Genomic DNA, 21,784 nt, shown 5'->3' with positions numbered 1-21,784 from the left:
CATTTTTGTACTCAATCTGGAGTGATGTGTGTTATTTAACAGAAACCCACAGGGGAGAGAGAGATAGATCATGACAGCAATGAGTGTTAAATGTATTATGTCTGAGCCACGGCATTTAAAAAAAAAAAAAAGAAGATTGAATTAGTTGGATTTGCTTTGGGTGCAAGAGGTGTGTGTGTGTGTGTGTGTGTGTGTGTGTGTGTGTGTGTGTGATAGGAAACTGGCTAGGGTGTGAAGAGGTTTGCTTCCTTTCCCCACAACTTCACATCCCCCACTCTAGATTTACAGAACAAAAGCAGGGACAATTCAGGAGATTGTGGTCCAAAGAGTGAGGGGGAGGTCGCAGAACCATTGTCTAAGCATACACTTGAGAACAACCGGGGTCCTGTGGCTCTTCCAGAAGTGTTTTGGCCCAAATATGGTCTTGAAAATAGTTGTTGGTTAAGGGCCAAAAGGTTAGGTACAAAATTCAATAAATAAAACTGATTCTGATTATATTATTTGTTAAATGGAGTTGACAAATGACAACGTGTGGGTAATAATCAGTAATCCACTACAACAAATGTAAAAAGCAAGATAAGGGAGTCCTAAAGATGACAGAACTGTAGTTCAATCTCAAATGGACTCGTTCTGCACTGGAGCTGAAGAGGTTTTTATCAATACTCCCATCATACAAATTAATTGATTAGTAATTATGGTGAAGTTTAAAATGTGTCTGCATCTATTAAAATACTATTATGCTTTTAAATACTTTCATATTAAAGCAGGCTGTAAATTTTGGGACGCAAAGCCCCCATAGACTTTAACGTGGGCACTACAGGGATTCACCGTCGTTGGGAAGGAGGAGGGGGGTTAGCCCAGGAAAACAGAGGAAGGAATGTGGGGGGAAGTGCCTGTGTGAGCCCCGTGAGGCCCCGACTGAGCAGCTTATTCTTCCGGCTGAAACCAGAGCACCCTGTCTATGTACACAGGGCCGGGAGGAGTGGCCGGAACCGTCTGGACATGTCTGTGAAAACACACTCACTTGTGTGCCTTCTCATATTTACTGTTCTGAACACTCACACTCTTTCTTTACTCCCGTTTCCCTTCCCTCTGGCCTTTTCTCACAAGTAAGCTCACTGTGAAGGAATATGCTGCCACATTTATGCCTCCTGCATAACTAAGCGTGCATACAGTGTTTTTTTTTCTTCTTGAGGATATTTGGTATTTTCCAAACTTGCTCTTATTCAAGCATCACAGAAACATATGAGCTGAACTCACAGCAACCGGGGTGATGTAGAACGCTGTTCCCTTGCCAACCCGTTAGGTTTGTTTACTTAAGGCTGAGTTAATGATTGTTTTTTTTAGGCAAATTATAACTCAACTCTACAGTTCTTCTCATGTCATCGTGTTTTCAGCACAAAAAAAGCCCACAGTACATGACGCTACTGGCCAGCACCAAACAGGCAGACACAATTTCCAACAAAAAAAGCACGTTTCCATCAGGAGCTCGTGAAAAGCCAAACAGAGCTAAACGAATGAATATGGACTTTTCAACATTTAAAAAAGGTAATAATATGTCACTGTTATATTCACAGCTCGTTCTGCTGCCCTCAAGTGGCCACAATAACAAATCAATGCCGCTCTAAAGCTACTCTGGAGTTTTTTTTAACGAGTGGGATCGTATTTTGTTTGTCGTGTGCAATGCAGATTCCTGCCAACAGGTGGCTGTAATGCACTCAGAAATGACACAGAAAAGAGCAAGCAAAGACAGAAGAAGACCGCCAGCTAGTGAACAGATGTAAACAATGTTCCTTTTAAAACGTTGCATTTTGGTGAGTAACAGTAAACATCTCTTTTGTTTGTTTCCAAGAAAACCCCACGGGACACCTTTGAAGCACACACTGAGTCATGCACACCCACAACACACACCGTCACAGTTAAAAAGACTGAAGCAACAACGTGGACAAGAAAGAGGCAAAGCGGTTTGCATTCTCTCTGGATTTTATTCTTTAGGAAGAGTTCTGTTTGGAATTACAAAATGCACTGGTAGAAATAGCGGTGAGACAGCTTGAGAGTGCGACAGATAAGAGTGTGAGAGAGACAGAGTTAGAGAGAGAGAAAAAGAGAGGGAGTGAGTGAGAGATCAAAGGTTCCACAGCCAGTTATAATGAGCACATCATCAGAATTGGCTAGCTCCTGCACCCTCTGATCCCCACAAAAAGTAGAAGGAAGAATACACCATCTGAACTGTACTTACTTTTCTTTGTATGTATATTTTTTTTAAACAGTTCTTTTTGTGGTGTCCCGAACATGGTTGTGTTGTGCCTCAACCCCATGTAACAGAAGAAAACAAACTCTCACCAAAGTCTCTTTTGTGTTTTTATTCTTTAGACATTTTTTTGGTAATTTTTAACCTTTTTTGTTCTCAAAAATAGAAGAAAAAAAGGAAACGTTGCTTTTTAAAAACATCTATCTACCTATATATCTTTTTTTTTGTTTTAATTCCTCTGAATTCATTAATCTGCTTTTTCTTTTATGTCCTGAAGATGACTGTTAACCCACGGTGTGGCATGCACATAGCACATGCATTTCTGGAACTAGATATTTTTTCCTTGTTTTTTTTAATCTTTTGTACTTAAAAAAAAAAAAAATCATTTTTTTCTCTTCTCAGTAGCGGCTTTACATTGCTTTTTGAAGACTTTGTGTGGTTAATCAGCGTGTTAGTGGTTTTCACTGCAGCATAGACACAAAGATGGATGGTGAATGTTTGGGGCTTTGCATGTTTCATTCAGGGGGTTATTGACATCTCTCACACACACACACACACACACACACACACACACACACACACACACACACACACAACACACACACACACACACACAAACACACGCACACACACACACACACAAACACACACACACACACACACACACAAACACAAACACACACTCAAAAAGATTGTTACAGTGACTTATTTAAATCAACTTAAAGATTTCAAAAGGATTTCTGGAGACAAAAAATTGAAAGCAAAGTAAGCAGAAAAACAAAACACCAAAAATGTATCTGAAAAGCAATTACCCATGTACATACGCACACACACGCATACGCAAAAGCCCCACTAACACACACGCACCACAACCAGGAGCTACATACTTAGTGTGCTTTCTGATCTGAAAAAATACTTGTCTGTGACATTCCACTGAGGTTGGAAAGACACTAATAGGCAGTTTTTTTTCTTTACTATTTTTTCGGTGCATTCTCTGGTCAACATGTGATAGGCCTCCAGGTAAAACGTAGGCCAAATAAATAAAATAATAATAATGTTGGGGCTGACAGTGGTGTGCGTTAGTGACAAGTGTTAGATTGAGGCACACAGAGAAACACACAGAAATAAATACAAGATATACTGGAGTGATACACACAGAACATAGATGTTTTCCAGGACCATGACGAGTCCCAGACATCTTTTCTCCAACCCATCTGAGCTGTGTTTACACGAGGTGAGCACAGACGAGGTGGTCTACAAGTGAGAGAATGAGCTAAGCTGTGTTCTTGGTGCGCTGATAGAACAACTCTGAATCACAAGTGAAGCAAAAGGAGTGCTACAAAAACTAGGAGGGACACTGTTTGTCATACAGTGCCACTGGAAGGTCACAAGCGGTGGTGGAACTCTGCTTTCGCATCTGCAGGAGAGAAGATGCATCCATTTAAATGCAGAAACCGGTCGGAAACTGCTGTGTTTGACACATTTTTAAAGGGGACTCACAATAAAATTCCCCCACTGTCTAAATTCTATATAAGCTTTGAAAAAGAGTGACAAGAAAGACAGAGCTATTGGCCGCTAAGGATGATCTCTGACTCATGCTTGACCTCCCGCTCATTCTCCCACAATGCAACTGTGGGCTAGAGCTCCACCTCAGGGTTGGAAAAAGGATTAGCTGAGCTCAAAAGAAAACAAACATACAGAACAGAATATCAAACCAAATATGGAGAATCTGTCTCAATATCAAGATCATCATGATCATTAGAAGTTATTATATTATCTGTTAATCCATCATTACGGTCAATAACAAAGAAAACAACGATGAAGAGTTTCTCTCCTTTTTCCGCCTTTCTATTGGTCTCTCTCTCTCTCTCTCAGATGTCTCTGTTTTAACCCCAAACCCTGGAAGACTTTGAGATGTTACTGATTTGTCGGACTTCGCCACCAATATGGACACCACATCTTTTATCCACTTTACCCTGCTTCCCGGTATATCGTTGTTCCACTGTAATTACAAAAAGTTCACTCCACAAAAAATATGTGCAATTCCAGCTGTATCAGTGGCAGGCATCTCGCACAGAACATACAGACAAGCAAGCAAAAAGTAATCATTTTGTCCCTTCGAGATATACATATATAACTAACCAATCTCCTGTGGCCTTCTGTCACTTGATTTCAGTGTAAATGAAGGTACAATGAGAGGAATGTCATAGAGACAGAGAGAAACAGAAAGGCATTTTCATTTAAAAAGAGAGAAACCCTGCAGACCACAACAGAAAGGACCAATAAGATTTCCCCCCACATACAGTAGATTCTCATTGATGCTATTATTATTATTATTTTTTTGTATCATTCATGCAGGATTCCACAGGGTGTACAACTCCGCAAGTCTAAAAAACGAAGCTGTGTGGGGTGCAACAGAAGATTCAAGCTTCAATGTTTTGAAGAAGTAATAGAGAAGGAGGAAGAAGAGGCAGGAATAGAAGAAGAAATACTGCAGAAAACAGTTATTGGTTTGTTTTTTGTTTCTGAAACCCATCTCCACATTTTTGTTTTTCTTCTCTCATAGGTCGTGGGTTGAGGTTGGTTACATTGTTTGTTTCGGGGAGGAGGGTGTTCTTCGGGAACAACGTTAAACACCCCAAACACGCCCAACCTGTCCTTTGACCAAGAGACTCGTCAACCCCATGCAACACTCCCCAACTCTCTCACCCACTTAGCCTCCTCACCTCATACAGGTGGAGGGCTCATTGTCAGTTTTGTTCTTATTTAAAAACACAGATGATAAAACTCATCAATATTCAACTGGTGTCTGGTTGGGTTGGATTTGATTCTTTTTGCAGCTAACTTAACTGAAGTTAGCTTTGAGATGCACAAAAAAAACAGTGGTCTTTCTTTTGTCTCTGACAAGTGTCTTTTGTCGAGTCGCAACTCTTGACATCTTGTAAGTGGCTGTAGCTCGTTGCCAGAGGCGTATTTAAGACACACAACGACTAGTGTCCATCACCCCTCCTACTTGCATCCTTAAACACTGCAGTTTGAGGTTGGTCTTATTTGGCATCAAGATATGAATGCAACAACAATGCAAGCAGAACATGGAGGTGGTTTCCCCTGACACCAATTGTTTCTCCAGATCCTGCCTCAGCATTCTTGTTCCACCCCTTCATCCTGAAACCTATCCCTTTATCTATCCCACCATCACTAGGACATGCCAAGCAGTGGGGGAGAGGAAAACATTGAACAGGCAAGACAGAAAGATTCATGGTTTCCCTTGGCAGTCAGAGCTCAGGCTCAGAGCCTCCCATCTTCATCTTTTGGTCCATCTATCAATTCCTTTTCCTCCTTATGCCCCTCCCCATCCCCAGAGGCTAGCACCAGTCGTCGTCCTCCGTCTCGCTGTAGGGTTCATGCAGGCCCTTGCGGGGACCTTTGGGATGCCCAGCTGGAGGGGGGACCTTGTGAGGCCCAGTATGTGGGGGTCCATGGAGATGTGTGGATGGTGAAGAAGAGCGGTAGCCATTGGGTAAGCGGCGCTGGGCAGCAGGCTGCATCTGGCCCTGTACAGGCCCAGTCAGGGCGGTGGTGGGAGGGGGCGCATGGCCGACAGTCCTAGGTGAGGTGCGACTGGGCTGTGGATGAGGGTGGGGGTTGTTTACAGGGTGTGGCTGTGGTGGAGGAAGGGGATGAGGGTTATGTGGCTGTGGCTGTGCTTGTGGGGGAGGCGGCAGTGGGTGGTTGGCCAGAGAATGGGGGTGGGGGTTGCCACCTTGCATGGGGTTCTGCTCATAGGCAGGTGGTTCATGATGGGGTTCATAGTCCTGGTTGTAGAAGCCGCCATCCCCTTCCACGGAGCCGCCTCCTCCACCTGTGTCACCCCAGCGAGGTGGGGGATGATGTCCTTGGCGGGATGTGCCATGGTGGGCCATTGGGGGTCCAACGGGAGGAGGACCCTGGCCTTGGGGAGGCTCCGGAGAAAAGTGGCGGGGAGCTGGGGCTGGGGGTCGGCCTTGTGGCCCCCCAGGTGGGGCGGGCATGGCCTTACGGACAACAGGGGAGTAGGTAACATGCGGCCGGGGTGTTGCAGGGGTCTGAGGCAACTGTCGGCGCCCCCGACGTGGCGTACTGGTCCCCGAGGTTGAGGGGACGGGACTTCCGCTGACCGAACTACTGCCCTACACAAAAAGTGAAATAAAGCAAATAAAAAGAACGAACCACAAATTCAACGACAGAACATGTAGAATAAAGAGCATGGGAAAGATAGAGTATAAAACAAATACAGAGGGAAAGAAAGAGAAAGATAGAGAAGAAGAGAGAAAGCAATAGTCCAGATAAAAGAGCAAGACAAGAACAAGACCCACAGCAAGAACAAGAATAAAAGCACCAGTCATAATGTGTGTGGAGTGGAGGAGAAAAAGGCAGAAATGACCAGAGGATGTGGACAAAAAAGATGAGATTCCAAACAGCACCATACACAGAGAAGCAAAATGTCACGCAGAGGAAAGAAAATAAAAGAGGACAGGAGAAAAGAAGGGTAAAGGGTTGATTTCCGGAGCAACAAATGAGGAACAGAGTAAATATGAGGACTAAACATACATCAAATGTGTTTTAATGTATTGTTTGTGAGCTGGTGGACATGTATGCATCACGTTCTAGAAACTAATTATTTACAACACAAAGGCAAAAGTAAATTTGGGGGGGAAAAAAAATCCCCCAATTCATCTGCTTTTGCAAAACAAGTTATAATACAATTCAATATATAAGGCTAAACGGTGTGCACCACAGAAGTTTCTCAGCAAAAGGGAGATACTCTTCTTGTTACCTATTCTCATAGGAAATGTTTAGATGTGTGTGTTTGGAGAAGATGCTATAAAAGGAAAGGTAGTGGAGGGAAGATGAGAGGCAGTTCAAACACGTTAAGGAAGGGCAATAAGGACAGCAGTTAGGGACTCAAATATACATTTATATGCATATTTGTTTGGTTGTTAGAACAGTGATTTGACAACAGAGACTTCATTTAACAAACATTTACTTGGATTCACATGATTATAATCACAATAATGAATATGTTTGTGTGCATGTAGTCAAAAAAGCCAGAAAATACCACCAAGGCATTATAGGTTAATTGCACCAGTTAACCACCAACCAACTAGAGGCCCTTGTTTGATATGTTTCAGCATAACACAGAAAATGTGGTCATAACACTTCTTTTTTATGATGGACACCACATGCACACAAGTACCCAGAAGCCCACCTGTCTGTGCGCCATGCATTCGCGACCCTCGCTGGGCGATCGTGACCAGCGCCGGTCCCGCTCTCTCTCCCTCTCTCTGTCGTGTTCTCTCTCGTGTTCTCTGTCGTGCTCTCTCTCGTGTTCTCTCTCGTGCTCTCTCTCGTGTTCTCTCTCGTGCTCTCTCTCGTGTTCTCTGTCGCGGGAAGGCCTGTGTCCGTACTCGCCCCCTCGCTCTGCTACATAGCGCTCCTTGTCCACAGAGCTGTGGTGGTGGTGATGGTGGTGGTGGTGCTTACGGTCTTTGGACCGGCCGCGATCTCTGTCGCGATCCTTGTCTTTGGACGTGAGGTCGCCCGACTGGGTGGTTGTGCTCAGGTCCGTGCCCAGGCCTGATGGTGGAGTTTAATGAAGTTATTATTGGTGTGTGGCGAATATAAAAATACGACATCACACTGAAGCAACACTCAAAAGTGGCACAAAACCCTATGTGTTCTTAGTCAATACATTCTAATAATTGTTGTTGTCATGTTGCTTCTACTCACAGCATCTGTCTATACATGTGGTTACTTGTGTGTGTTTGTGGTCTTCCCCACCTGTGTCCGCCTCGGTGTAGCGGCAGAGGGACCTCTCAGATGCACGATGATTCCGGTCTTTTCGCCGGTGTCCATGTCTGGAAGTTCTCCCCTCCTCAGGTACACTCTCCATGTTGTAGTCGTCCGCACCTCCTTTGTCTCTGTGGCCCCGCCCGGACCTGCTGTGGCCCAGCGATGAGGCGGAGCGCTTCATGAGACCGCTGTCGTTGATGGTCTGAGAGAGAAAGCGAGAACCCACGAGGAAGCGAGGGAGAGAGAGAGAGAGAGGGAGAGATGCAGGGTACAGATGTTTCCTTTGATTGTTGAGTTGGTGTTGTCCATGAGGGTTAAGAGACATTGTGTGTATGTGTGTATATGTATGTGTGTGAATGGCGTCAGTTTCTTGAACCCTAATGAAAGCCCACCAGCCGTCCTCCCACATCGCCCTCTCCCACATTAGTAACATTTTTCCAATCATGCTACTTAAAATATTTATACAGATTATTGGGCGGGGGTCGGCAAAAAGCAGCCCATGGGCCAGATCTGGGACTCCATCAGAATTATTTGTCTCCTTCAGTATATGTCAGCATATGATCTTAATTATCCATCTAATATTTATGACTATCTGTCATTCTGCACCAAGTTACTGAACAGGATTTCATGTGAAGAGATCCTGTTGCTGAAATTAAGTCTAATGGAATTCAATGAGTAATATCCCATTTTTAAAATGAAACTATTTATTATTGTTATGGATCTTGTACTTCCAGATTAATAAAATAATGTATATTTTAAGCATTCACATCATATGTCTCCATTGCACCCGTGGTAACCACCAAAGTGTCAGGGCTGAAACTGTAGTAATTGCCGACCCCTAATACAGAGAAATAATAAAGTATATAAGAAAAAAGAATAACAAGAAATAAAGTAAAAGAGATGATGGCAAACGGCCATGCCTTCCATGCTTCTTTAACTTGCTTTGTAAAATAATAAAGGAGATAGAAATGTTAGTACGACTTGCAACAGTCCTCCATCCTCACCACCCATAAACCCCAGAACATGACACATTCCAGGCTGCACAAAACTCCTCTATTTCCTCTACTTTCCTCCAGCCATGCAGGTGCATAGGGGGTGTCCTGAGTCCTCTACCACATGAGAACATCCTCTGCAGGGCAGAGGCTTCATACTCTGAGGGGGAAAGCAGGACAGTCTATGTCTGTGAGCTTATGGTGTCTGACCTGGACCATATCAGGTTTCTTCAGTGCTGGATCCTTTTGGCTGCTGAGCCGGACAGTTTTCCAGTTATTGTGTATTAGACAACTCAACCGACAGGTGACAGGTTGGCAGATGTATATTTAACACTAGTTTATCTGGCCTCATAGGAGTAGCACTGAGAATCCCAACGACACATCAATTTCCACGCACACATCCCAAAATCCCAAATTCCTCTTTTTGTCTCTCATCTCACACACACTTACACACAAATACAGTCCCACTTCAACGCATTTCAACACATTTCTTGCATGCAGGTGTGAATGGAGACTCGAACACAGGCGGGGGAAACATCGACAACATCGTTAAAGACGAGCACACGGGCATGAGGACAGAGCGCAACAGAGCACTAGCAGCAGCTGAGAGAAGAGAGACAGAGACACAGAGGCCACGGGACAGTGTGGCATGACTGTTGATGATGACAGGGACGTGCAGCGTTCAGTCCAATTCCAGACCCAGTGCACCCACGCGCACTTAGGTGCACGAGAGAGAAGTAGCTAAGAATGCTGGGTTCAGTTTGGAAGCTGGGCTGGCATCGGATTTGGTCATGCCAGAAAAGATATTCCCGAATCAATTTGAAAGAAAATCCCTGCCATGATAAAGAGACAACATGGATAAATGACAAATGAGGGGGAAACAAAGAAGTTCCAAGAGAGTGTGAAAGGTAGAGAAAAAAGAGGAAGAGAGAGACAAGACAGGGAAGACAGGGTACATACACTGAGGTTACTGCTACGTGGTCGCCCTTTCCTCCGCTGCTGTATGAGCACAGAGAAGACACACACATACACACAAAGAGCCACAAATACACCAAAAGTGTGGTCACACGTAGAGCATACACACAGAACCAAGAAGGGAGGAAGAGAAGTAAGGGAGACAGGGATGGATTGATACACAATGAAAGAGAAATGGGGTACAGTGGAGTACAATTGTTAGGTGGAGGTTCAACCCAAAAAGAGATGGGGTGCCACAGTGGAGAGAGGAAAGAGAAAGACAGGAAGAGAAGGAGGGACAGAGAAAGAGAGTCTGATTAGACACCAAAGCAGAAGTGAAGGTGGAAGAGAAACACTTACCACAGAGACTGCGGGTGTGTGGAGCCAAAACAGGGTCATATAGACATGGTAACCATGAAAATGCTCAAACAACAGCACTACGATCACAACAGCAATGACGACAATCAGCAAAGTACACGCACAAATGGTGTCCACACACACACACACACACACACACACACACACACACACACACACACACACACACACGGCAGACAACAGTGTGACAGCAACAGTGTGAGTTTCAGGGCACAGAAAGAACAGCGGAACACACACAAACACACACATATGTGACACACCCACACCCACGCACACATGTGTGGCACACCCACACCCACGCACACATGTAACACGCATTATCATGCTGGTTCCAGTCCTTGTTGAAAACAGAAAAACAACAAAAGCTCCCAAAATTCAAAGAGTTCGGCAGAGGCAAAACCTTTGACAGGAAGGAAGAGACAGTTTAGTACAAAAACCTGAAGAAAAGAGAAGTAAATCAGGGTCTCGACAAAAGAGGAAATAATGGCGGGCAGAGAAGTGCGTATGTATGTATAGTGTATGTGTGTGTGTGCACATTTGTAGTTATAAATATGATGTGCGCATATGACAACCAGAGCACTCACCAAGGTATGAAACAAGATAAAATGGATGAGTGTGTTAGATGGAAACGGGACACCCACGGATAAAAATCTCCATGCAGGAGGCAGGATGAGAGGAAGGGATAAGAGCAGAAGGTCTCACTTTGCCTTGCTGTGGTCCTTTGGAATTCAAGATTGGAGGTCAACATTTCAGCAAAACACTTCCATGTTTTAGCCAGAAATATTGTAACAATAGCAGATCTTGTTTATTGTTAAAAAAAAATATATAGCCTTTGCTTTGGACCACACCTAATAGGAATTTATCAGTAACGCCATCATTTAGCAGAAACCCCGTCTGACCCTGAGCCAAAGTTTCTCCAGCATGGATTCCAGTAACCACAGCAATAAATCTTTGAGCAACGAGCCAGACCTTTGAGAATTTGATCTTTTCAAACAAAAGGAGATGAGGAACAGAGACAATGGGGGAAATAGAAAGAGAGTGGAAAGGTGAGAATGCTGCTCACTTGGTTGTCGCCTGGGAGGCGGGGCATGGAAGCGGCCCTGCCATGGCCTTCCATTGGTGGAAAGTGCTCAGTATCCGAGTAACCATCCTGCCCCATCTCTCTCATCTCTACCGTCTGAAAACAGAGCAGGAGAGCAGGAGATGGTGTGACGGCTGCCATGAAAACTGACAGGGAGTATGGGGGATAGGTGGGGAAAGTTTGTTATCCAAAGAAAGCGAGAAAGAGAATTGAGGGTCTCAGAGAGGTAAAAGTAGTCAGTTGGAGAATTTGGTGAGTGTGTGAGTGTGAGGAGGGACTTTTTTTTCTCTGTTAGACGTGTTTGTTTTAAATTGTAAGATTAATGAAAAAAGGAATCAACTGCTTGGGTCTTAAGTTCATGAGTATACTCCAAATAAAATACAATTTTGTGTTTGCAAAGGCTGCTGTCAAAAGCAAATGCAAATGTAAAGCAAATGCAAAGATTCTTTGTTTGATGGCATCGGAGCTTTTGAGTCAGAGCAGGAATGGATTTGAAGGGAATCCCGTTTGCAGCCCAAAGGACATGTGAGAAACCAAACTGATCACATGCCAGTGTTGGTCAGGTGCAGGCGCTGATGCAATGGAGGCAGAGCACGGGTTGCGTATAAACTACTTTGTTTGGCTGGTTTACACAAACTGCAGTCATCAAGTCTAAATTCTGCATTTTTTCCCCAGGTAATACCGAGCAAATATGCCAAATTCTTTTTTATTTGGAGGATACTTCGACAACTGGAGCTGAATCTGTCAGCAGAGGTGTGGCACTTTTTTAATGTTGTTTATGTTGACAATATATATATATATATATATATATATATATATATATATATATATATATATATATATATATATATATATATACACAATTAGCAGAGATGGAGTGCCAGCTATTTCATTATTAGAAAATTGTGTAATACCAGAAAAATGCAAAACCACTTGGTTTCTCATTGGCTCCGTCTGCCTTCTCATTACATTCAAGTGTTTGGGTGGTGTTTTTCCTCTAAAGGCATTTGTTGTCTAATATATCATGTTGTTGCTTGTACTGTATCCTTTCATGTGCCTCATCTAACTGTAGGTAATCATTCAGTTTGAATGAAGCCGACAGCTACTCTGTTCTATCCAACTCCTGAGTGTAAACCTCTCCAGACCTCTATGGATTGATATGGAGAAGTGTCTATGCTATAGGGATACAGAGACCTGTCAGGCCCTCCAGGAGGTCTACAAGCAGAGAGGTTTATGATGACAGGGACATGAACCACTCTCAAGGTAGAGGCCAGGTAGACTCTGAATGAAATGTGGAAATGTACGGTAAGATAACACATTGTGTGAAGAGACAGGTTTGAGAGATGGAACTAGTCAAAGAAAGGTTTAATGGCATGTCAATGCTAACTGAAAAACCAAGAAAGGAGAGATCATAGGACATGGAAATGACCTACTGAGTAGAAACAATAAAGGCAACAAGGCAGCAAAGATGGGACAATATGAGCTCTGAGCTTCTCTCGTTTGTGCCAAGGTGACTTCAGATTACACAGTACTGCAGTAGAATGTTGTTTATTTTCTCAACTACTGGCAAGAGTACCCTTAACCATAAGCATACGTTCATACTGCTGATACTATTTTCACTAGAGTGGAGAGTAAAAACATCAAGTCCCTGCCCTGCTGTATTTCTACTTTGACCTCAGTTATAAGGAAGGGGAAACACAAACCTGATGTCCTTATGTCTCCATCTAATTAATGTAACACACAGAGGTTATGAATAAAGAAGACACATCTTTCAATGCAGATGCATTTGCAATCTGTAACTACATGAAGGTCATAGTTCATTTTACCATTCAAGCGTCCTCAATGTTTCTTTGGGAGTTCATTTGATAGCAATGATATGAAAGTAAAACACAAATGTAGAATGGCTCGAGTGTTTGAGTACTTGTCGACACAAACTTGGTGTACGACAAAGATGTATTTAATTTGTATCGTGTTTAAGTGCTGGTCGATGTGATCCTGGTGTGTGCATGTATGAGCTTTCTACCTGAGAGTTGCTCATGCTTCCCAGGCCGTCCACAGGGTGTCCCTCAGGGCTCCAGCTGCCGACCTTCTGGGACATCTCCTGAGCACGAGTCGTAATCCATGATTGGCTCTCCGGGACCCCTCCCTCCACCGGCCTGTGACACACACAAACACACCATCCCAAACACATTTTCCTTCATTGGTCTGCTTTGCACAAACCCCCTCCTGTAAAGTAAAACACGACAGCCAAACCCCACTCACAGGCTGTTGACAGTCTCCGTTGTCTCAGGCGGAGGGAGGGAGTTGTTAAGTCCCGGACCCCCATCCTGGGTGGGGGAAGGAGGCTCCACACGCTGAAACAGTAATGGCGTTCGATTCTGTGTGAGATATACAACATGGCCGTCGCCAGCTATCAGGCAGACTGACAGGGAAATGGAGGGAGAGAGGGCAGAGCAGGGAACATAGGGCAGGTAGAGAGAGGGCTGGCGGCTGAAGCGAGGCCAGGCAATAGAGGTAATGAGGTAAAAGTGGAATAAATGCGAGCAACGGAGTCTTGAGCAACTGATGCCCAGCAGTTAACAGGACAGAGGCATGGACTAAAGAGGGCATTCTGGGACCTGCCAACCCTTTGAGGCCTCCAGGTCCAGAACTCTAACCATTAGAATGCTTTGTAAGGTCCAATTAGGATGTGGAATTCACCCACTCGGTCTGTGGCTCAAAGATAATGATCAGTAATCATTTCATCTGATGATGGCTCTAAATACTCTTACGTTGAAAAACAGAAGACCGATATAAAAGGGGAGAAATAATCGAGTGGGCCTCATGGACATCATGGCAGATAAACACTGCAACAATCCTGTGGAGGGGAACATAGCAGGTGAAATGAATGCTACGTTATTAATTATAACTTGTTATTAATTTACTAGTCATCTACTTCAAAAAATTCTTAACAGTACTACCTATATAACCACCACTTACATGTTTTGGATGAAATAAACTCCAGTGCATTTCAAAAGTTATCTCTCGCATTAAACGTTTACATTTTTTAGTTTTGTCATTTTAAAATGAGGTGTTCTTCAGTTCTTCCTACCTTTATTCAAATCCAAACTGTGGCAAACTTCCCATCAATGAGTGCAAACACTACATATAATATTATGTACAACATGTAGAACACACATAACACTTTTATTTTGTTGTGGGAAGGTATCTGCACTAAAGACATTTCTATGTATGGTGGGCTGTCCTGCTGCCCCGGTCAAGACAGGCTGCAGCCTACAATGCAGCAGGTGTATGTGTGGAAAGGAGCCGGGAGAGAAGTGCAGTAAGTAAAACAATGGGTTGAGGGATGTTTGAGAGACATTGGAACTGTCTTTACACGTGCAATGCAATATCAGGTTGGTGAGCGTCCTCAGAAGCATGCAGCTCTTGAAATGTTTATGCTCCATGCTGGCTGCATAAACCTGTTTGGGGTTATTACATTTTAGTTCTGATAAGATATCATCTCATGATCTGAATCACTAAGATGAAATACAGCAAAAATGTGTAGGGTGGTCCCCTTTGTCACTGACAGGGCAGGGTGCAGTAATATCATAATGCACACCTTCAAGTCAGGTTACGATCATATGGGATGACACAGTACAGTATCTTTAAAAGCAGTCCACACACAGAAGAATCGAGCTCAGCAGAAGGAGCCATGATGTGGGCTCCTATGTTGTTCAGGCATGGGCACCTTCAGGGCTCTGACAACACTTCAGCGTGCATAAATCCAAACTCAGCTTTCTCTCGAAAACTTGCTTAATAACTGCTACACTTTGATATAAATCATCTCTTAAATTAGCATTTTAAATCTTGTGAACTGTACTTGAATCATGAATTATGTTAGCTGTTTGTTTTTTTGTTTTACTGCTAATACTAAAGTGATTGTAAAAGCAAAGAGTGATAATCTTTGCCCAGCAGATGGCAGCACTGTTTTGGCTGTTCGTGAAGGAGCGTTGCATATAGGAGAGCATTAGATTTGTGTCTAAGCCCCTTTATGTGACTGTCCACATGCTTATGTCAGTCCTTTTTCAGAGGTTGTCACAGCCCAGGCTTATATGAAAGGGACTACAGCCCTGCAGCCTGGATTTCAGTGCAGTCAGTCTGCCTTTGACTTTAAAGGGTCGGATGCAGGTAGAGTGGCGTGCTATTCCCCTTGAGACAGCAGTACCTGCTCATCCCGAAGAGCCTGCGAGCGCTTGATCTTGCTCTGCCGGTAGTACTCCATGATCATCATAGCTGCGTAGATTTTCCCCACTGTCAGGTCTGTGGCTGCTGAGAGAATGACAAGTTACCCTGCAAGATTAGACCTTTTGGTATGGACCCTGAGCGCGAGGAATGGTAGAAAGGGGTGAGGCATGCACACAAACAGAGAAACATCTCACACACAACATTGAGCATATAGTCTTTTCACAGACAGATCTTTTTTTTGTCTTCTTTTTTTTTTTTTACTGGATCTTACTTTATATTTGTCACAGATAAAACCGTGTAGTCAAAGCATCTCATTGTGATATAGATCATACCGAACTCAGTCGCTTCAGGAATCTGCAATCATTTAACCAAGTCGTCAACAAAAATAAAATAAATAAATCTGTGATATCTTGGTTGCAAATGTAATGCTAAATGCACAATACATTCTGATAGCAAATCTCATGCATTTCACAAACTAAAGCAACTATATTCTCATGCAACGAGTGCGTTAGCACCTGTGCAGTTGTTCTCAGTGTAATAAGACTACAAATATACACTATATTCTATCACGCACAGCCAGCCTAGGGCACACAGCTGACTGCCCCTGAAGTGAAAAGACGTCTATAGAGGGTTGATCTATAGTGAGGCACCCTCTGATCTGAGGCACGGAGAGGATTTAGAAGGGTTGGGATCTGAGACTAGTGGTGGGTGCGTTCTAGCGAGTGTGGTTTCTGTGGCTAAATGAAAGGACAGGAGTGAGGGTATTGAATGTCTAGTAGTTCTGTGTCTACCGTGCAGCCCGAGCTTTCTCCGATGCTTCTGTTTATGTCTTCATAGGTCTGAGGTTTATAGGTGTGGATGTGCGGGGTGATGTGCCAGCTGTATCAGAGGGTGCAGCAGTAAGAGAGAGACTGGCTGAGAGAAGCGGTCCTTCAGGTGGCGTGAAGAGAAACAACGTTGGAGCACTGAGCGGCACACAGGCTGGCTGCATCCAAGCCACATTGCTGCGCCTGCACAACACTCTGCAACTTACACTTGTGTGGCGTAACCAGCAAATCCAGAGTCTTCTGGGAGAGGTTGGGCCAGATCGCCATCATCTCTTTCCTCAGCTCTGCGTCCATCTGGTGCTTGTCAATACCACCTAAGCAGATTCATCAATCACGCACATGCACATATATACAGATACATACGCACATATATAGATACATAGACATTCATGCCCAAGTACATCGATTACAGTACACCAATTCAGGCATGTGCAGAAATGTATACAAAAATCAGTTTATCCATAGATACAACACATTCATACCCATTCAGATTGATACAAAAATGTATAAGGGATGACATACAAACATGAAAACAAAGAAAAACAAACAACACAAGATTTTTATTAGTACGGTTTTGATAATTGCGATGATCAAATCCTAACTGCACTGGAAAAGGTACACAAGTGATTCTGTTTTTAAGCGGACTTGAAAGAACCTCGATTCCAAAGGACCTCCGCCTCACACACAACATGCTACGCAGGATCTACTGCCATAGGAATCACGCTGCACTTATGCTCCTGTAGGAGAAGCATCAGGAAGAGCTGAAGGTTTCAGGGTTCAGCACAGAAATAGCAGACCGCACTGCACTACAGGGGAAATAAGAAAAAAGGAGAAGAAAGAATGTGAAAATTGGACTAAAGGAGGAAAGAGGGATTCCAAACCTTCCGCACCCTTGGCAATCTTGATGTCCAGTGCTGTGCGGATCAACGCCATGAGGGTGGAGTTGAAGTGGACCGTGTTGTCATCGGCCACAGGCAGATCCATACGGAGCAGTCTCTGTGGGAGAGCCAATCAGGGTGAGTGGTGAGACAATGGGGAAGCAAGTGGAGTGGTATGTATGTGGAACCTCCAGGTGACAAGGGGGAGTGGGGAGAAGATTGGGGTTTGGGGAAAGGAGGTTGAGGGAGCTTTGCATAGAATCTGTGTGTAGCAGGCTCTGACTCGGTCTGTCTACCTTTAACAAAGGCTCAGACTCAGCCCTTGTCAAATTAACCATATTATAAAATGCAATTTTCAGGGATTCACAGATTTTAATCTGTTTTGTCATATGAGAGAACCTGTGAGTGCAAAAGTAGAATATTTATTTTTACAGATTCTTCCCTCAACTCGGATATAAATTTATCGTCCAACCATAATGTCATCTATGTATGTTTGTTGAAATCCAAAAGACCTCACAGGTTGGTTAAACTGGTGATCTTGAGCCTTCAACAAAGAAATAGGAGGACAGGCTGAGTGGCAGCTACTATTATCCAGAGCTCCCCCTAGGGGTTTGGAGGTTCACAGTGAGAATAACAGAGACCAGATGACAAGCCAATAAACAAAAAACAACCAAGGGACCAATCTAAGGAAGGGGAACACTTTGTTTTTTGTTTATTGTTTGATCCTTTATAGGTCTTGTTGGTCTATAATTGAAACAGACAGTACAAAGACACCCACCAACTCACAGATGACAGTGACGTTTGTGTGTGTTTGGTGACAGAAGACGGCGACAACCCAAACATGCAGCATATCATGCCTCCCCCATATCCCGATTAAATGTCTCTCCTTTAATCCTTTCATCAAAAATGTCTTTAAATCTCTATTCCCCCAAACCTTTCTTGCACATCCCGCCCTCATGCAGCATGCGATGCACACGCAATATGCCTCTCAGGACAAGCAGCTGCACAGCCGTACACAGAAAGCATCCTCTGTTGGCGACATTAAAATGAGTTTGTGAGTTGTATTAACGTGACTGTTATTGAAGGGAATAAGAAAATTTGCAGAAGACGGGGCTCGGCTAAAATAATAGAGCATTTAGCTCGATCGCGAATTATCTGATGTCTAATGTGTGGGAAATGGGCACAGACTTGGAGGGTTAATAGGTGAGAGAGAGCAGCATTCTGTGGAAAAAGAAAGAAGAGGAAACGAAAAATGTGGCACCACCATTGAAGTACTGTTTTGGTGCTAAGATGCAAAATGGTTGTTTTAGGCGAAAATAATATGAGGTGAAAAGAAATATCTGTTCTGCCAGAGAAATATATATAATAAGAGCTGATAGGGAAAGCCTAAGGGACAGAGATGATAGAGAAATAAAAAAGCAATAGGTTAATAGGCTATGAGCTGGAGCGTGTAAAGAGAAAATGTGACCAAAAATAGACAAAAAAAAGAAAGAGTTAAAAAGGATAAAAAAGAAAGAAACATCGCCAGACTTATTTGGCGGTCCTGGCTGAAGGCTCTGCTGTCTCTCTTCAGGACAGAGAGGATCGGAGGTTTAAAGCAGTGGAGCTAGATGGGTCATTGTTCTGTGGACTGGTTGGAAGGTCAAAGGTAAGGTTTGGATTTCTCTCATTGGCAAGGTGCTTAGGGAAAGTGGTACGAGAGGGTAAGGCATACACACAAAGATGGCGGCCTTCTGGAAAATCCTTCCAGTGGTAATTATCAAGGGTCAGGGATGGTAGGGACGCCACAACCATGCATTTAAAGCATGTTAGGTTGTTGGGCAGGGGGATAGAGTGTCTACCTTTTAATTCGGGGAGGAAGATTTTAGGAACGATATTTGAGGGTAAAACCAAAGGATGAGGAGAAAAGAAAAGCATCAAATGTAAAGTTGGGAGAAAAAGGACTAGGCAAGAAGAGGTGCACAAAACCTGGGTCAAATAATACATTTGAGTCCACATAGGTAACAACTTCTTTTTTTCTATTAGTGTAATTAAGTGGACATCATATGTGGACCTAACCCTTTATTTACAAAATTAACCTACAAATACGTTTGGTGTACCTTCCTTGACTGGCAACCTCTTGGACACATTACAAATTGCACTCTAATTTTTAAGCCTGATCCATATGGAACCATAAACAGTTTAAAATATCAGCACTATTTGCCCCAGGTCCGCTGGAGAAAAAGAAGGGAGTTGGATGAAGCGATGGTTAGCGATGGAGTGATCTCTGTGCCTACAGGCTGTTTGGCCGGCTGCCCCCTGAGGCTCACAGTGATCTGCCAATGATGTCTCATGAGACTGTCACGTCGAGGTGTTACAGGAACATGTGGTAACATGGAGGTTAATTTGTTATCATTCCGTATGTTTCTATTCTGATAACAACTAGTCTAAGATTAATTGTGTCTGTGCTGATTATGTGACAGACAGGAGTCTGTGCATGGGGTTGGTGGTGGTGGTGGTTATCGGCCATGCAGAAGGCAGGTGAGGGAGTGTATATGTGTGGGGAGGGGAGCGATATGCAGAGATGAGGGGGGCTGGAAACAGAATAGAACTGCATTGACGACAGAACCAAAGGACAAAGAGAAGATTGGACTTGCAGATAGAAAAGGCTGCTTGGGGGCTTGGAGCTGCTACATGAAGGGTGACAGAAAAAGAACTGCTTCTGTATGGCAGCCAAAGGCTCTCTGAAGAAAACACATCACTGAGACAAGCCCTTCTGCTCTCTCTACCATTAGAAAATAACAGATCATATCTATGTGTAGGTTGATATGGCTTCATCCTGTGTGTGTGTGTGTGTGTGTGTGTGTGTGTGTGTGTGTGTGTGTGTGTGTGTGTGTGTGTGTGTGTGTGTGTGTGTCTGCCCCATCCACAGGACGAAACGAGTCAGAGGACGTAAGTCTAGCGGACCTTCCAAGCCCTGCTGCACACGCATGTTTCTGTGTCACATTATGTGTGTCTACATGAGTGAAATGTTTGCCTAATTAATTATTATCTTTGATGTTTGCTGTCCCTAGATGTGTAAATAACTGCATTGATGTGTACGCTTATAAAAAAATGGCACTATGCATTTTAATGTGCGTGGCTTTTGCTTGTGTGTGTAAGTGAGCGTGTGTGTCCATCGTACACGGCGCAAACGAGCTGAGAAGGTCCCTCTTTTCGTCCCCTCCTGTGGATACACACCCCGCCTAACCTTTCACCCTAATTGTCCCCCACCAGTCCCACACCACCACACAACGCCACAACACCGACCAGCCCACCCCCGCTTTCCACCAAAAGAAACAGAAACAGAACTAAAGAAACAACGACACTAAATGTTACACCACGTTGAGCGCTTAAATCCCTGGCCCCTCCCTCCTGCCCCCCCCAGCCCCTCCCCTCCACGACACCCATAGGAGACTCGGGTGAAGATGGGGTCCTTTCTGACCTTGTAGGCCACCCGTGCTGGACACCTCTTCCCGAGGCCTAGTGGAGGACACATGTGCCTCAGCATGTCATACATTTCCCTGCAACTGATCCTGCCACTGCATCATCAGCCAGTGCCATCACCCCGTTAACAAAAGCACAAAAAAAGGGAGAGATGGAGATATTGAGATATTGAGAGAGGGAGAGAGACAAGAGTGGAGGAATCGGGAGAAAAAAGATGCAGCGAGAGAGAGAGAGAGATTGAGGAGACGATTGACGAGAGGGTAGAGTTGAAAAGAGAGAAGAGGATCACAGCGTCAGAGATTGAGAGAGAAAAAGAGAGAAAGAGAGAAAAAGACCAAAACAAAGTAGAAGAACAACAGAAAGACAAGGTTATTGGACTGATTGGGAGAGACTGTGGCCGTGTGGCTTCTCTATGAGCTACAGTACTCTCTAACAGTTTGTCAAGTCAAAAAAGAGAGGGAGTAAATGACAGAGGGAGGGGAGACAACAAGAGGATTTGAATTTGAGAATGAAATGTTCTCTTGTAGTATCAGAAGACAATAAAGGTGTGTGTGTGTGTGTGTGTGTGTGTGTGTGTGTGTGTGTTGCACGACAGCAAGCACCAAGCTGCCGCTGCTCGAACGAGGAGAGAGGGGAGGAGGAGGAAGGGGTGTCAATGCAGTTTCTGTCTTTCCCCCAACCCCCAAAAACCAAGAACAATGCAACACTACAGTGAGCAACCGTAGCTTGCTTCATTATAGCCATAGCTCCAAGCAAAAGAAAAGAATATTCAGGAAAAGAATATATCTATATCTTAAAAACTAAATTTACAAAGTGGAAAAGCTTCTTAATGTGGATTTGTTTTCCTAGTTCGCTTAATGCATTTCACATGCTTCCCTGGGTGTCTGCATTGTCCCGCA

At 43.9% G+C, this 21,784-nt stretch overlaps 1 protein-coding gene across 1 annotated transcript in view; it reads right to left on the bottom strand.

Moving 5' to 3' along the window:
• Positions 1 to 5,616: 5,616 nt before the first annotated feature.
• The window catches only part of cacna1aa (calcium channel, voltage-dependent, P/Q type, alpha 1A subunit, a), a gene marked incomplete at both ends in the record, with an annotated part of 72,084 nt that continues 55,916 nt past the window's right edge, over positions 5,617 to 21,784 (bottom strand). Inside the window, 10 exons of the mRNA XM_079233090.1 lie at positions 5,617 to 6,420; positions 7,500 to 7,867; positions 8,072 to 8,285; positions 10,036 to 10,074; positions 11,471 to 11,584; positions 13,512 to 13,644; positions 13,751 to 13,866; positions 15,696 to 15,799; positions 16,749 to 16,856; positions 17,424 to 17,538. Coding sequence (XP_079089216.1) covers positions 5,617 to 6,420; positions 7,500 to 7,867; positions 8,072 to 8,285; positions 10,036 to 10,074; positions 11,471 to 11,584; positions 13,512 to 13,644; positions 13,751 to 13,866; positions 15,696 to 15,799; positions 16,749 to 16,856; positions 17,424 to 17,538 — 2,115 coding nt within the window. The remainder of the gene's footprint in view (positions 6,421 to 7,499; positions 7,868 to 8,071; positions 8,286 to 10,035; positions 10,075 to 11,470; positions 11,585 to 13,511; positions 13,645 to 13,750; positions 13,867 to 15,695; positions 15,800 to 16,748; positions 16,857 to 17,423; positions 17,539 to 21,784) is intronic.

Source organism: Taurulus bubalis, assembly GCF_910589615.1.
Source record: "Taurulus bubalis genome assembly, chromosome: 17".
NCBI lineage: Eukaryota > Metazoa > Chordata > Actinopteri > Perciformes > Cottidae > Taurulus > Taurulus bubalis.
This window is presented reverse-complemented; position numbering and strand designations above follow the sequence as displayed.